Source organism: Megalops cyprinoides, chromosome 5 (assembly GCF_013368585.1).
Source record: "Megalops cyprinoides isolate fMegCyp1 chromosome 5, fMegCyp1.pri, whole genome shotgun sequence".
Taxonomy (NCBI): domain Eukaryota; kingdom Metazoa; phylum Chordata; class Actinopteri; order Elopiformes; family Megalopidae; genus Megalops; species Megalops cyprinoides.
In genome coordinates, this window is record NC_050587.1 from 4,463,151 (window position 1) to 4,479,700 (window position 16,550).

A 16,550-nucleotide genomic window follows, 5' to 3' on the forward strand; every position below is an offset into this window, starting at 1 on the left:
TTATTAAAAATGAAATGTGTGTTGGCAGTATTAGGTAATCGCCTTATTTAGACACCCTCGTGTCCTCCTTCAAGCAGACTGATTACCTGGTGCTTGTGGTCAGGTTATCACAGGCATAGCAATGTCCTGGGTGTAACATGTCATTGCTTTTAGATGACTAAAGGGAACAGAACAGTAATAATGGCTCATAATTGGAGCCTGGAAGCTCTGCAGTGTGTCTAACAAGTGTTTCCATTAGCAACGGGCTCAAAACAAAGGCAGAAATGTCAAAGACAGCACATTTGGCGACCCAATACACTGGCCTTCATCCTTTACCATTTACCAAGTTTGGAAGTACATGAATACAAAGCAGAGTGTGTTCAATACTTTTATATGAGTTTTTATACTTTTGGGAGGAACCAAAACTATGAAGAAACAATCTGTTTATGTCAGTTGATCTGTTTCTGACTGGTGTATTTCAGAGCTATGCCTTAAAGGCTGTGAATGCTAATGGATGTGAATCACAGCTGTGGAGTTGCACAGAATGCCTAAATCATGCATAAGGTGTTTTAAGAGACAACAGTTTGGCTTATTTTCAGGAGTTGTTACCCTGGGTTTCCATTGTTTCTCCTTAACCAAATGAAAAAAGACAGGAAAAAACTGAGGGAGAAAGCAGCTGTGGCCCACTAGCCTGCAGAAATATTTGCCAGTGGAAAATCTGGGCCTAGTTCAGGACTGGCCACCATCCAGCATAGAGGGTATAAGAAGCACCAAACGACACATGCTTTTTCTCCTTTTCCTTTCTTCAAAATTAAACACATTTTAAAGCTTTTACAGTGTGTGAACTGATTTCTTTCTGTTCCTCTCCCACTCATTTTTATATTGTTATGATTCATGTGCTTTAGCCAAAATATTACACAAGCTGCAAGCTCATTATTGTCAGCATACAATTGAACTCTATTGCCTTGATATTTGCACAGGAACGTAGGTAACTGTTTATTCTGAGCCAAAGTGAGGGGCAGACACTACAATTTGGGAAAAAAAATTGTAAAGATGACACTCTGCTCTCTCCATCTCTGTCTCTCATGTGAGGGCAAAGCACAATGCAGGGTCAAATTGCACAGAGAACTCCTGTACCGTAACCTCAGAATGAACTAAGAAAAAGGAAAAAAATTAGGTATGACTCTTTTCAATAAAGTCCTTTGGTCTACAATAACCATCTGATGGATTAACTTTGAGTGACCTAAGGCAAACTGTGATTAATATGTCTGAAGACATCTGTGGACCCTCGCCTCTGGCTGCAGTTCTGACCTTGACATTATTGTTTGAAACCAGGCACCACTGGGGTGAATTATTACAACATACCAGCCTGGAAAACCTTTCCATTCTCATTTGCAAGCAAGTTTTACTTTCAGCAACATGGAGCCACAATTTTTTCTCTTTCTTTGGAGCGGGGGATGGGTATTTCAAGGGACCAGCTCCTATCATTAAAGAAAAGCCAACATCTTGCATTAATAACCAGCTGGTGTAACAATTAAGTCAATAATGAATTAGAAATGTATGCAGCAGGGGTTTAGAAACCCCTTCGAGAAACACAGCTCTGAGGCTGTGTGATAATCAATCTCTCTGCCTGTGACAAGCTCACGTTTTCAGCCTGGATGCTGTAAAAACCCAGCATGTCGTCTCCAGCAATTTTCCCATTCTTGAATCAACAGGGTTAAATAAATCACAGCAACACCTTGCAGGTGCTAATGCAACACATTCACACTGGTGGAAGGAAACGTTCCCTATGCTATGAGAGCAAATGTTATAAATATCAGATATGTCTGAAGTCAGTGGGGGAGGGGGCAATCTGTTCAGCAGAAGTGAGAAGTTTTTTAAACAACGTTGAGTGAAACAGAATTTGTGGTCAAACTTTGTGTGTCATGTTAATAAAAAACAATTATAAATAAATATATTCAAAGTGCCTCATGGGTAGTTGAAGTTAAACCCTTTTGGGTTGGCCTGGTTTTGTCAGATTTAGTGAATGCACTCTTTATTTTTAATGCCATTATTTTTCTTTTTCTTATTCTTCATCTGATATAAAGATTGGAATTGGAAAATGCTGCCAATTGTCAGTTGTGACAGTTGGGTTATGTAAGGAACTGTTGCTCTCTTTGTTGTAGATGTGTTCGTTTCCAGTCAGCAGAGTGCTGTCATTCCAGTGTAACTCTGCTCAGTTTGGCTGGGCACAGAACCACATTCTCTACATGGCTTGGTGGCTTGGCAGGGCTCCTCAACCCCCCTCCCCCATTTGCATTATATCTGACTTTTTTTTGCCGATGACACTATCAAACCACCATAACTGATCTGCATGATTTATCTTGCCTCAGAAGCTATAACACCTTGTAGTCTTCTCTTGCCAAACAGCTGAAAAGGAACCAAGACTTGGCTTGGTTTGTACTCGGATGGAAGGCTTCATTGGAAAACATTTCTGTCCAGTGCAGTGATGGGGACACTGTGCAGTAGGAAACTGGAGACGGAGGATCTAAATGTGGTCATTATGCACTCTGTGGCCCTTCAGGTTCACTGTCTGGGCATCCAAAGTTAACCACTCTGCTTCCTTTTATCTTATTCTGCTGTAAAACACCTTCACCATTTACTCATTCTTAGGTCTATTCCACTCTGAGAAAATCTGAGCGTTCAGGCTTCAGAAGCATAAAATAACTTGCCATTATAGGTAGGCAGCCCCTCCATGTCAGCGTTATTCCCACAAATACAATTGCTTGAAAGCATGGGTTACTCTTACATGAAGTTCTCTCCTGACGTGATAGCATGTGAAGAATGCGCCAGTTGCAGAGTGGATGCCAAGCTCTCCCTTTGCTTCCCCTGTGCTTTGATGTGTCTATACTCCAGTTCCGCAGATGCCCGTGGCTCTGGAATGCGAGCTGGGACGATACGGGGTGATTTGTCAGAGGGCTTTATTTTCACTCGCTTTCTTCAGGCCTAATCTCCTTAATTGGGATCGGGGTCCTGGAGTCCTGCCAGATCTGCAAAGTCTTGGGCACGGCCATATGCCGAGGTCAAAATACCAGAGGAGTCAAAGCGAAGGAGCGCTCATCTTTCCCAATGGTCTCTCACAGCTGAAATGTGTCCTTCTGAAATTTGAAATCATAAAAATGTGTGACATGATAATAAGAACAGTGAGCGAAGCAGAGTTTCCATTTTGCTCATCTTCGACTGACTGTGGTGGTGCTTTTGTGGTTCTGATGAGAGCGTTTTTCACAAACCTTCAGTTTCACTACCTCTGACATATAAATTCAAATTAGTTATGACAAATAACCCTCCCCTCTCCTCATTAACATTATCCACAGTATAGCACATAATGTAAATATAAACTTTTTACTTATACTTATGCTTTCCTTTTACTTACATATAATAAAGTGAGAGATTGTAGTGAATAAATTATGATTGTAGTTGAATTATTGTACTTAACTCATCACTTAAAGCAATGTATTTTATATAGCAGTCTATTTGTGACCAGCTAATACATTTACAAATTGATTTAAAATGAACAGTGTATGAGGAGAACTCCTTTTATCTTATTTTATTGTTTTGCCCCCTCTTAGGGAACCTAAGGTCACATGTCTGTTGGAGGTCATGCCTTCATTGGCACGCCCACATGTACTCGCTGTATTTGTCCATCTGTGACGGTGTGAAGGGCCCTTAGGCCTGTATAAATAGCCACTTAGGCTGCATGGTGAGGCAGAGCCACATGTGTTGTAACAGCTGCCGTCCTGCTCTCTGGTGAGCAAACATGTCCAGGGGTTTGGTCTGGCCCATGCCCTGCCCCTTCCCGCTGGCCGTCAGCCACGCGTGACCAATACAGCTGACACCATCATTAAGGGGACAGCCCTGTCCAGAAATCCGGGGAACTCTGCTACCATTCATCCCCACTCCAGATCCTACAGCTGTTTGGGGAAACACAACAATAAAAAAGCTTGAACTCCTAGATCAGGTCCCCCCAGCTTCTGCTTCAGGAAAACAAACGCTTACGGCTTCGCTCAGGGAAAATGCAGGGCAGCCCACAATAGATGAGGTCTCACTTATTTACTGCATGTGCCCAAGACCTGGCTATGACGAAAACTGTATTGTTTGAGTGTTGTTGTTTTTTTTCCCAGCTCTACACCTGTTAGAGCAAATGATGTATGTGTGTCGGTAGCATTTTTATCTGTCATTGATGTTCTACAAGAATACTGCTTACCTACACATTTTTTAATTGATAGGATAAGCATGTTTTTGTTTGTTCTTGCACAATGGTACAATTTACGTTTCATTCTGTACCCAAGTAATGTTCAAAAGTGGAGTTCAGTTACACTTATTTGGTTTAATCGAATCAATTCACATTGACAATGACTTTTCTCTCCTAATTCTTGGTGAAAGACCTCTTCTACTCATAGCAATATTTGCAGTTGACAAAAGCCATCACATTATGACATTGAAAACATGATTAGACCCCTAACTATCTGTCACAGACAGCTGCCACAATCAACACTGTAGTAAGTTTGGCAGCAGCTGTTTCCAGATAAAGACAGACATGCATGAAATAGCTTCAACCTCAGGTCATAAAAACTATAAAAATCATGTTAACAGCTGGATTTGGGAAAAAACATCAATAAATTTCCTCCTGATTTTGAAAACCATTGAAATTATTCATAATGTACAGACCTTCCATCAGTTACAGTCTCTTCAACTGTAATTCAGTAGCTATGAATTTCCATACAAAGTGTGAAGGTTGTGGTTATAGTGATACTTCTTTTGGCTCAGAGTATGACAAAGAGATCACACCTGGCTGTGGGCCAATGTTGTTGACCCCTGTGTAGACATCAATAAACAGGGAAAAGAAAGGAAGGAGATGAGGTGGAGGAAGGATGCCATGAACAGGTGACACAGAAAGGAAGTGGTAAGTGGGATTTGAATAGTTGTGGATGGGACTGGTTTGTGTAGGCGTGGTTGTGTAGGGATTACCTGAAATTTTTCCTCCCAAATCTTCTTTTGGACATTCAAATTGTGCTACTACTTGTGTGTGCAAGGGGTAAAAATGTACTTCAAGAAGATGACATTGTTCTGGTACATGCCACTCCAAACAGTAAGCAAAATATTGCGCACCTTAAAAAATATCTCAATACTTTTGTTGCCTCCTCTCCAGTGAGTGACATTGTTAATTCTGCCTCTGGAAGGGCAGCATACTGGCACACCTGGCACCATTCATAATCACTGTACCAAGCTCTGGAGCAGGGTCTGGAATATTCTTATACAGTACTTGTGATATGGGCATAGTTGGCCTAATCCTGATCAAGGTATATTCCATATCATAGGCCTGTGACACTACATTGGTGTTGGTAGTGGGATGTGGCACATATGGTGTGAGGCAGGGGCACAGAGTTTCAAGTCTGGTGCTGAATGAATCAGGTATGGATCTCTCTGCAGTGAGGGCACTCTGTCTGAGGATGTGTATGAATTAACAGTGGACAGTGGAAAAGAAAGTGACATAATGATATAAAAACTTTTCTTTTGGCTGAGTGTTTCTTCACCTCACTTAAAACCATTTCCAACCAGTTCAAGTCTATGTTTACATTTCATTACTCATAACTCATGAACTTAAAATGACAGTACTTCAAAGATCATCATTGCCTGCATATGTACCAGTGTCAAGTATCTATGGAGCTCGATAGTTTAATGTACATCAAAGAATTTGTTTGCATTGAATTATTTTTAATGTTGTGCTTCAGGAAATCAGTAGATGGATTTTACTGTTCTAATATGATATAATGCATTCTCAATTGTCTGGTGGGTATATACCTGGAAAAAAAATGTTTTGTCACAATTACCCAATGGTTCCAAAGGCTATTTTTTTTTTATTTTAATATCATTACTTCTTCAGTCCACCAAACATGATATTGAGCAGGTTAAACTATATATATATATATATATGTAACCAAATACCTCAGTGGTTCAGACATCACATGCTGTTGGTGAAATGTGTCAAAGGGATTTGATTTCCTCTAATGATCACCTTTCGCCCGAGGTCACAGAGCCTGGGGACAGATTCAAAGGATCAGATATTTTTCACATTCAGTCTCCATCTGGTGGGACCGTGAGACCAGACAGTCACCCCCTTCTGTCGTCTTTCTGCTCACCCCATCAGCAGATGTGTGGTAAAGCTAGACTTTACCAAACTGCGAACAAAGAAGACACTTCTGGGACAGAAAAGGATGCAGACATAATAACTGTGGAAGGAACACCACCCAAAAATCCAGTTCTTTTCCACTTAAATGAACCACCTCTCTTCATATAGTCACAGAAAGGAAGTAATAAGAACCGATAGGCCCTGTGTGGTCATTTCCCATGGTTGCGTATTTTCTTTTCAAATAAGACTGCGGGTTGGCTGTACCTTTGCCTTCTAAAAGTCGAAACCCTTGGAGACCCATACTTATGCTCTAATTTTCCCACCCCCATTAGGCACCATGAGTAAATGATGTGGTTCCTGTTAATAGGATGACTCAATACCTTCAGGTTTTAAATTTCAGATTGTTAGTAACATCACAATGCACACACTAAGATAACAAACCTGGGCTGAGCACAAAAGTTGAGAAATTGCTTGGCTTTTCTGAATACAGTTCATTCAAATGCATTCAAATTGATGTTCTTGCCTATTAAGGACAATCACCCCTTTATGCTGTTTTATGACAGAGGGTACAACCAACTAGCAGATGTCTTTGTGATGTTCCTACCTGTACATTATTTTCATGATCATAAAAATGTGATCTGGTAGTCTATACATCATAGCGATATTCCTTTCCCACTCTAAACGATACAGATAATTAAACACCAATTAACCATGTGTGTTGTAAAATATAAGGCACAGCATTGGAGCTCCTTGAATATTGACATTAGTCAAAATAAAGCGCAATTTCAATGTACCCACACAGAGAACATCTACTCTTGTAAAATCCAGGATAATAAAATCTCTTAACATTGTTATCACAATTGAGTTAGTAATTGTATATGTCGATTAAATTTTGCTCTCAAAGATAAATAAAAAGGCAAAGGTGTTTTATGCAGTCAGACTGAATATTCTTGGAGTCAATACCTAATATCAGATAACATCAACATTCCTTATTTTGACAGCGTAAACACAGGCAAAGAACTTTGCCTGACCTGTTTGTCCTGGAAGCTGTGAGAACACTGCCCATCTCCCCTGCTGGAAGATAATGTTTCCCAGCATCCATCATTTCTGGCACGTGATGTCAGGAACCTGCCAATAAAGTCAGCTTTGCCCATCCGTGACGTTGACTGCATTGTTGTCTGCATGGGCTCAATGGCTGGCCTAAAGGTAAATTCCAGGGAGCAGAATGGCGCTTGGAACACAAGTCACTTTATGCCCCCCCCCCCCCCCCCCCCCCCCCCCATCCTAGCCCCCGCCACTGTATCTCTCTTTTTTAACTGAGGAGTGCATTCATGTGTGAACTTGTACAAGATCATTTTACTCTTGTGCAGGCCCAGAGCCACAGCAGCACAAAAGAACACACATGACCAAAACAAGTCAAGACCCCAGGAGCTGCTGAATCTACCATAATTCTTCGAGGCCACTTTCAGAGCTGTCCCAGCCATTGGCTTCTCAAAGGAATTGAAATAGACTTTTCTAAGGGCAGGATTTCAGTTCAAAAAAAGGAAATCCCTGCTACATTTAACTTCTGGATCAAGTATTTCAAACAGTCCTCTGTTAGATGCCCTCATTCTGAGCAACTGCATGGTTTCTATTGAACAGTTGGGTCTATTTCAAGGATGATGTCTTTGAAATGGTGCATATGTTTTGACCTTGTTCACATTTCACCTCTATACACACTTGACTTGTACATAAAAGGGATACACTGACATTAAATGTATGCTTCCTCCAAAGTAATAGTTTCAAAGTGATTGAAAAGTTTTGGATTGTAACAAACCTGGAAAAGCCTCCACACTTACACTGTTCATTGTCTTCTGCTTCCTTATTGGATCATTTTTCCATTGATTGATGATGTTAGAGTTCTGTCCTTAAGCAATTTTTTCCATTTAGGGATTCAAATGATCAAAATCATGTGAAGATCACGCTGCACCTTGGCCATGTCCAGGGGTGACAGAAGATGAGTAGACCTTTGCTGTGAATTGAATCAGAAGGATCCAGAACCCTTAAAGCAACAACTCCCTACCAGTGCTTGTAGAGCAGCAAACTCACTCAAAATAACCGGCAGAAAAACAAGTTCATGGTCATATCTGCAATTAATGCTATTATTGTGGTTGAGATTTGCAAGGATCTGAGTGGATGAAACAAAATAAAAAATCTGGACACAAAAGCCATCTTTCAAATTTGACTGAACTCTCATCAGAATTGTTGGTCAATAAATCCACACATGATCGCAAACTACATTTTGAATGGATTCGTGCATTTACCCTGTCTCTGAGTCAATAGTCCTTCCCCCAAAAGCATGCTCTTAGAAAAAAAATCACAAACTGTGTAATTGAACCACAGGAAGTACTGATTCAGCCAGTTTCAGTTCAGTTCAATAATGTGTACATAGCAAGAATGGTCCGCACATTATATCAGCTTTCGTTCAAATCTGTCACGTTTGCAATATAGACAAAAAAAGAATAAAACAAGCAAAAAACAGCAAGAACAATAGAGCTCTGTTGCCTTTAGTTAAAAGGTCTAATTCAGCGAAGTTCAAACAGATTTTGGTTCGTCTGTCATGCAGTGAGGTAGGTTGAGAGTTTGAAATGCTGTAGTGTGGGTCACATAGTTGCGGCCAAGGAAGACATGCCAAGTGCTTTTCTGGGCCCTTGCCAGCTTCAATGACAGAGCCTAGCAGAGACATGAATGCCACACTGGAGCTCAGTGCTCTCACACTGGGCGAAGATACATGCTATAGATAAACAGACCTGTAATGTAAACTTTAATTAGCTGACGCTACTTTGCTGAGGCCAAAATATGATAACCACCAAAGCCAGCTGGCACAAGTTGTGGGTATAAACGATCTACTGGTATGGCAAAGAGGCTGGGAGTATGTGGTCATTACAAAGGTACACTTGGGATGGTGAGTTTTTGTCCAAAGGTCGTCATGCTCTCCTGAAGGTAAACGCCAAGAGGCTTTGAAAATTTCACCGTTCATTCGAGAGACATTTGAAGTATAATTTACATTTATTTATTTAGCAGACGCTTTTATCCAAAGCGACTTACAAAAGTGCATACAGTAGGTACAGCGACAGTACGGGGACAGGATGTGTACAGTTCCACAATGAGACAGTTCTCAGCTGAGAGCAAGGTCTGTTTGAGGACGCAGTACTATCAGATTTTTACAATTACAGCCTAAAGGGCAACTAGTACGATATACTTTCGAACGGCAAACTTCAACAACTTCAAACGGCACAATGAGCGTCAGGGTTAAGGCGGCAACAAGAGACAAAATTTAAAAGCACAATTTGAGCACAATGACTTCAGGGCTTGTGAACTAACCCAAGGGGATAAGCCTGTATTTGTGTAAGAATTCCTATGATTGAAAATCTATTTCTTTTTCTGTTCACTTGCCTTTTCTCTGTATTATATATCCTCAAAACAAGCCTAAAGCAGTGTGACTTCAAGTCCAGGCAAAACCGCTTATTTTAAACCCAGCAGACAAGCTGCAATATTTATTGCTGAGCCATAGTACTGACATTCTAATGTTCTATGTAGAAAAGTTTTCATTTTCTGCAATAAATCATTTGCTAAATGCACCAGTACAATTTCAAAGTCTGTTCTAAGAAATATAATTTTATACAAAAAAGGTCATGCAACAGTGTGTGACCTTACATAAAACATAGCCTGTCATAAAAACTGCAGTTTCAGCAAAGACTGAAAACTTTACAGTTTCTTTTTACCATGCTTATTTCCTAATTAGTTGATAATGCAGAGGTTACTGAAGTCTGTCAGCCAGACTGTTCAGCTAGAGTCAGGCCATAACCTACCAAAATGGCCTCAAGTTCAGTTTTCCATATTTTTTAATACCAAGTCTTTAATATATTTTAGACAATCACCCTTTAGCACCAGGCATGAAGTTTGTTTTTTAGGGTGTCCACCATTATATCATCCTGCTGGCCATATGAAATTGCAGATCACTCTAAATAGGTCAGATCAAAATCAAATTAAATTTCTGAAATACAGACGATTTAATTTAAATTCTACTAATACCGCTGTGATTTTTGTATTATCTATTCTACATCTATTCAGTCTGCTCCGCTTCATCCAAGTCCCCTTCTTTTACTTTCCTCCACCACCCAACGTTAGCTCCACCTCCACACACCCGCCCACTGACAACGTAGGATATACAACAACTGTTGGGGCCAATGAGAGCACAGCAAACTTCAGTTTTGGGGGTCCCCGTCAGGGAAGAAAGAAGTATGTGTGAGAGAAACGAGTGGAGACGCTGAATAAGAAGTGTGATGTTTTCAGTCGGAATATGCTCTCTGTCCGCGCATGCACTGTAAAAGATAACGTGGAGATGTTGCGAATACATTTCTCGAGCGGGATTCTCTTCGTGACGAGTTAATGAGATCGAGAACGGTTTGGCGTTCTATGCAGACAGTTAAGAACTACGAAGGGGCGGTTGGATTTTGTGCATCGCATGAAAACACCAAGACTATGCTGCACCGGGAGTAATTGGAGCTGTACTGAGGAGGTGGATGCGACTGAGATGCCGAACGAAAAGTTGTCGAATCTCTGGGAACTACTGCTAAGTGGTGCCCTCGTATTATAACAAAAGGATAGTTATAATAACTATGCACTGAAAGTACGAATCTATATCTCGCTAATATGCGACTTTGTTACTAACAAGCTCTGTAGCTGTTTCGCATTCCTGTCACTACTACGGAGCAACCCGCTTCTTACAAAGAAGAAAACAACCCGGAGTCACGGAGTTCCCGTAAATTTGTCCATTCTACAACACTTGAAAAATGAGACTTTAATTATGATTATTTTCTGCTGCCGCTTAAATGGAAGTACGGTGTCCTTATGTTGAAGTCTGACACACTCTTTGCCTTCTGTCGTCTGCCACCAGGATGGCAGGTTTGGCCGGCCTGATAAATTGCCACCACAGATTGATTTGGCAATTCGGGTGTCTGTTGGTGCTTTTTGGTTACTCCGCAGTCGCCACTCCTTCGCACGGCCGTCGGTTGTTGTGCTGGCAGGCGATCTTGATGTGTCAAGGAGAAGCAGAATGCAACTACGCATACGGACAGTATATGCACGCTTGCGCGTCAATAATAAACGGGGAGAAAAGAAAGTGCCCCAGCCACTGCATCTCCTCCCTCGTTCAGCTCAATCTGACGAAAAACGGACCGTATCTAGAAGACTGCGACTGCTCCTTGGATCCCATCTGCAGGAACACGAAACGTGCGATCGAGCCTTGCTTGCCCAGGACTAGCACCATGGGCTGCACCGAGGCGCGACACCAGTGCGAGAGAGACGGGCAGTGCAGCGCTGCTATGCGCGATTATTTAATTCACTGTGGTAAACTTTTCAGCGGGGTAAGGTGCACGGATGCGTGTCGGGATGTGATCTTCAAAATGCGCAGCATACCTAAAGCGGAGCTCCTGGATACTTGCGTATGTGATGGAACGGAAAGGACCATCTGCGAGTATGTAAAACTAAGCATGAAAACTCTTTGCTTCGACTCTCCTGATAAATATGCTGGTAGTGGTTTTTCTGATTCGGAGGAAGATTCCGACGACGAGTACGACTCGCAGGACTACCCACAATATGAGGAAAATGCAGGTAGTTTTAGAGGACCCCAGAATGTTTTGACTGTGGTGGCATCCATTTTGGTTTTATTGCCCGTGCTCTAATTCTCAGTTAATCATCGACCAGGAGAATTGTCCTGCTTTTGTCACATGTTGTCACTCAGCGATGCAATGGCAGATGAATGTTTTGACTCCAAAGAGTGAAAATGCTCGTTTACGTTAAATGGTTCACCTTTCCAGCAAGCTAGACATTTTATTTGGATTTAAAGTTAAGTTTTCTACGCGGTTGAATTTCTATGCATCCACCCCTGCCCCACACCCCTTTGCTGTATTGATGCTTGATGCAGCCTGTTGGTAACAGTTATATTTCTCGGCAGCAGTTTTCAGTGTTTCCTACAAGACCACTTGTCGAGAAAACAAAGTAACTGTGGCCTGAAAATACCACTTCTGCCTTAATCCATATGGTATCTTCACCACGTGCTTCGCTAAACAAGCCCCGAAGCGACGACTACGTTTACCATTTGGTTAAAAAAAAAACTACATGAAGATGGGTAATTTTACACATGAGCATGTGTTTATTTTGTCCCAGGTTTACTAACGCAAAGAGCAAGCTGGACACTGCCAACAGACACGTGGTTAGAAGTATTTTTGCATGGTTGGTACTCGGTGAAATCGGAGACCTGCGGTACATCTTAATAAAAATCTGTCTGCAAATGCCGAGTGATTAGTGGGCATGTAAATGTCCAATGTTAAATGCATGCGTCAGAGAATAATTTATTCACACGTTTTCAGTTCGCAGTAATAAACTCTGTTAACTCAGAATAAAAGGTTACAATTCCAGTTTTAAAGGTTAAAGGGAGCAACAAGTATGGGTTAAAAAACATTTAAAATGAACTGTGTAGCATATTATATCGATTGTTTATCAGAGATAATGTTATGGTTGTGCTACCTGTATGTAAAGAAAAAAAAAATCACTGTCTGAAAATGTCTGAATCCACTGTTTGCGGACTGTATGTTGTATTTGCTCTGAAGACATAAACGAGACTTTTAGCTAAATAAGCCTTGACTCCTTGCTGTGTGTTCAGTACAGTGTCATCCATTTCTGAATATCAAGTGTTTCTTTGAAAGGGGGGTGAACGATACACATGTTCAACCGCAATAACATGTTTGTGTTCCCTCTTGTAAGTCCCAGTGCCTGTATTCCACAATCAGAAAAAATCCAGCTTTCAAGGAGGCTGGTGTTTGAATGCACTTGACCCTTTAAATAGAAATGTTTGCTGAAGGAATAAACCTTTAGAAATCTTAAGTGTGAAAGGAAAGGAGAACTCATTCTCTGAGAGATTAGAGCTCACATCTTGCCAAGAAATGCTCAAGTACTTTATTTGTCTTTCTTCAGTTGTTAAATGGGCAAGAACAAGGCACCTACCAGCAAAACAGCCCTCATGCAGAGGGTCACATCTAAATGCAGGGGGTTGTGTTTAAAACTATATGTTTATTTAGCAGTCTGTGCTAACAGGTGGGTTCAGACCCTGAAGTTGTGAGCAAATGATGGCTAATTTCTTTGACCTTAATACATAGAATCTCTTTGATGTGCAGTATGTGTTGTAGCATTTGTTTTCAGTAGTCCTTTCATACATTCTAATATGAATACTTTAAAGTTCATACTAAGACTTCTAGTGGAGAAGGCATTTTGCAGGTATGGTACAATTAGGGAATATTCAATGTGGGCTGTTGACAGGTAATTAACCAGCAGGCAAATTTGTGTAAATATAAAACGCACAGGACCAAACTTGGCACCAGGTTGTGTTGCATTAGTACTTAAAGGAATGATGATATAACTTGTTCTGGAAAAGAGATACAAACTTTCATGAATGCACATTTATCTTGTTTGTCATTACTTTTCATTAGTAATTAAAAGAGGCTTGTTCCAAACTGCCTGTATAAATGGCACATTCATTTGGAAACTGGTATCAAGTTTCTGAAATGTCTGCTTTTGTGGTTTCTAGCTGTAAGTATTTTTTTTTTTTTTTTACTGAAAGCCACACCTCAACTGTTTCATTTACAAAGTCCAATAAGGCTGTAATTTATAGGATGCTAATTTATCAATTTATGTCAGTTCTGTCCCATTCTTGACCGCAGTTTATTTTTCTTTGAAATCCCATCAGGGAACAAATGTTAAAAGGGGTGGTGTACAATACAGCTAAACAATGGGACAGTTCATTGAACTGACGGTGACTACAGTAAATAGACTAGAATAGGATTCATGCTTCATTGACTGAAACCACAAAAGCTCACCCTTTGTATTAGGAAGTTTGCACTCACCTCACTGACCTGCTCCTGCAAAGCAGAATAGCTTTTATGAAATTATTACATGCTTATTTACAAACTGGGGCATTGAAGCAGTGTCCGCCTTTAACATAACAATGTCTCCCCTCAAGAGAACAGCAGTGCCCTGACTCTGAAAACTTGCAAAATTGAACATGGGGAAGGGACAGAAAGTGGTGAAAGTTGTAATGAAACTCAAATAAGAGCTAAACATGCTATTGATCCTGCTATGGCACGACTGTTTTGCAGCAGACATTTTGGGGTTGTGTGTCTGTGTGTGTGTGTTGGGGGTGGATTTGCTTGTGCCCAATACATTGTATTTGATTCCAGGTATATGATTTTTTTTCCCCTTCCATGTACCCTCAGAAATGGGACGTACTCTCCCAGTCTTGTCATGAGGGACTCAAAATCAATGATTACAGCAGTGTTTTACTGGAGACGGGGCGAGGGCCCTCGAGCTGAATTAATGAGGGAGAAGTCGAGTGGCTCCTCTGTCATGGAAATGTTAAGCACATAATAGTTGAGCCACACAAAGCGGAGGCACTCCAGCCATTCAGGCGCGCTGACACCTCTTCTGAGGGGAGCTGCGGGGAAGGATGTGGGAACGATCTGCTGCCTCTTAGTCTGCGCTCTCTATGCGGTCTGAAGCAGCGCCGCAAGGCCAGGGCTCTCTCTCTTTTTAAAGGGGGGGCGGGGTGTGACCTGTTGATATTTTTGCTTTTACCTATTACTATAGAAAATGTATGCACTCATATATAGCTGGTTGTCTATACAGATATAAGCCCCTGTGCACATTTTTGACATGTATTTGACAAATGCAAAGATAATTGAGGCTTTACGTTAAAGAAGTGATTTTTGTTAGAAGTTGACATGAGCCGAACACATAATGTTGTTATTTAGGTTAACAATTCAGATCTGTTCTAGAAGAAGAAGAAGGATGTAAATGGTCCAGCCCTGTATTGTAATATACAGCACTGTAGTCATATGACCCATTTATTGTGGGGAAAAAAAGACACGCGTGAGTATGAGTGTGGCAGGTAAAACTGGAACAGCAGCAGTACTGGAAGCTGTTGTCCAATGTGATCCACTCTGTCCATGCAGGCACAGGAGAGCAGGTCAGCCTGTCAGTATAAGTCCCACACAGGTGATGAAAATCTCTGCTCTCAGGAGACATACAGTAGGGTCTAGCTGACCTGGCTGTCAAGAACCAGCCAAGATCTGAAGCAGAAACTTTGAATACCTCATATTGACTGATGATTCTGTTGCATTATCATTATCATGCAAGACTTATTTATGGAGTGTAAGGCAACAGGCATTTTACTGTTCAGAAAATATTGGGGTATTTTAATGCTATATACAGAGCACTAATACAGCTAATATTGCTGCACTCCTGTATAGTATTATTAACTACAAAAACATGCAAGTTGAAAAAAAAAACAACCAGCTTGTCAAGCCATTGTGTAATGTGACAAACTAATGCAGCTGACGCTGTTCGTAGGGCTTTGTCACGCTACACAAAAGAGCTACTGCCACTTTAAGACAGCCAGGCCCATTAATAATTGTAATGCTTCTTCATTATTGTTGTGGATGGTGAAGGAGCGGCAGTGCTGGCCCCCCAAGCCCCACTTTCTCCTGAAATGTTTTCAATTAACTCCTGGCACTGAGGGGGGAGGCGGCTAACATTTCCCATGCTAAAATATGGAAAATGTGCAGGCAGTGCCCCAGCAGGAGGAGAACTTCATTAAAACGAGCACATCATAACTCATTCACTCCTGCCCCCTCTCCCGGAGCCTCCATTCATACACGGTCTGAGGTGCATTTTGTGTGTTTGTCGAGAGTAATGATTGCGCATAGGTAGGATCCCGAGGGCATTTTGGCTTTGAAAGGGGCCCTTTGAGTTACGCGGTCAAGGAAGGCATGGTCTAGCAGTGAGGGGGACTGACTGGAAGACAGGCTTTTCAGGGTGAAACTGAAAGATTTGGGAGTTCTAAAATTAATGTAGGAAGTTTTTTTAATGGGAAAATATGATACCACTGCAGTGGTTTGGTTGATGCCATTTTATCCAAATAAATACTTTAAATGCTTTTAATACTTGAATTTTAATATGTCAGTTGTTATCTATTATAATATATTTGTAATTACTCTCAAAAAATGTATCATAGTTAAAAACATGCCAAACTATTCCTACCATAGTGCTAACAGAACTAGTCTAGTTGAAGCACAGGAGTATCTTTGTGTTTCTGTTTGGACTCATGCCGCAGTTTAGGATCTGTGATGTTCACTGAATTGACAACAATGGTAGTAATCAAATTATTTCTCATTTCGCTTCTTTGGGCCTAAGCCCTGGGACTTCCAAATCCAAATTTTTATGCTCCAAGCTGCCATCTTGATTTCATCACACTGAGCTCTCGTTTAAGATCCTAACCCCTTTGAAATGAGAAAAAGGGTCTTAATCC

General features: G+C 41.1%; 1 protein-coding gene across 1 annotated transcript; it reads left to right on the forward strand.

The window, feature by feature from the left end:
* The first annotated feature begins 10,447 nt into the window (after positions 1 to 10,447).
* Positions 10,448 to 12,636, forward strand: LOC118778285 (growth arrest-specific protein 1-like). The gene has a single exon (XM_036529755.1). It carries the CDS (start codon positions 11,089 to 11,091, stop codon positions 11,872 to 11,874), a length of 786 nt encoding a protein of 261 aa, XP_036385648.1. The 5' UTR covers positions 10,448 to 11,088; the 3' UTR covers positions 11,875 to 12,636.
* The last annotated feature ends 3,914 nt before the right edge of the window (positions 12,637 to 16,550 follow it).

Coding starts and splice junctions, on each gene's coding strand:
- LOC118778285 (XM_036529755.1), top strand. CDS start 11,089: ATGGCAGGTTTGGCCGGCCTGATAAATTGCCACCACAGATTGATTTGG.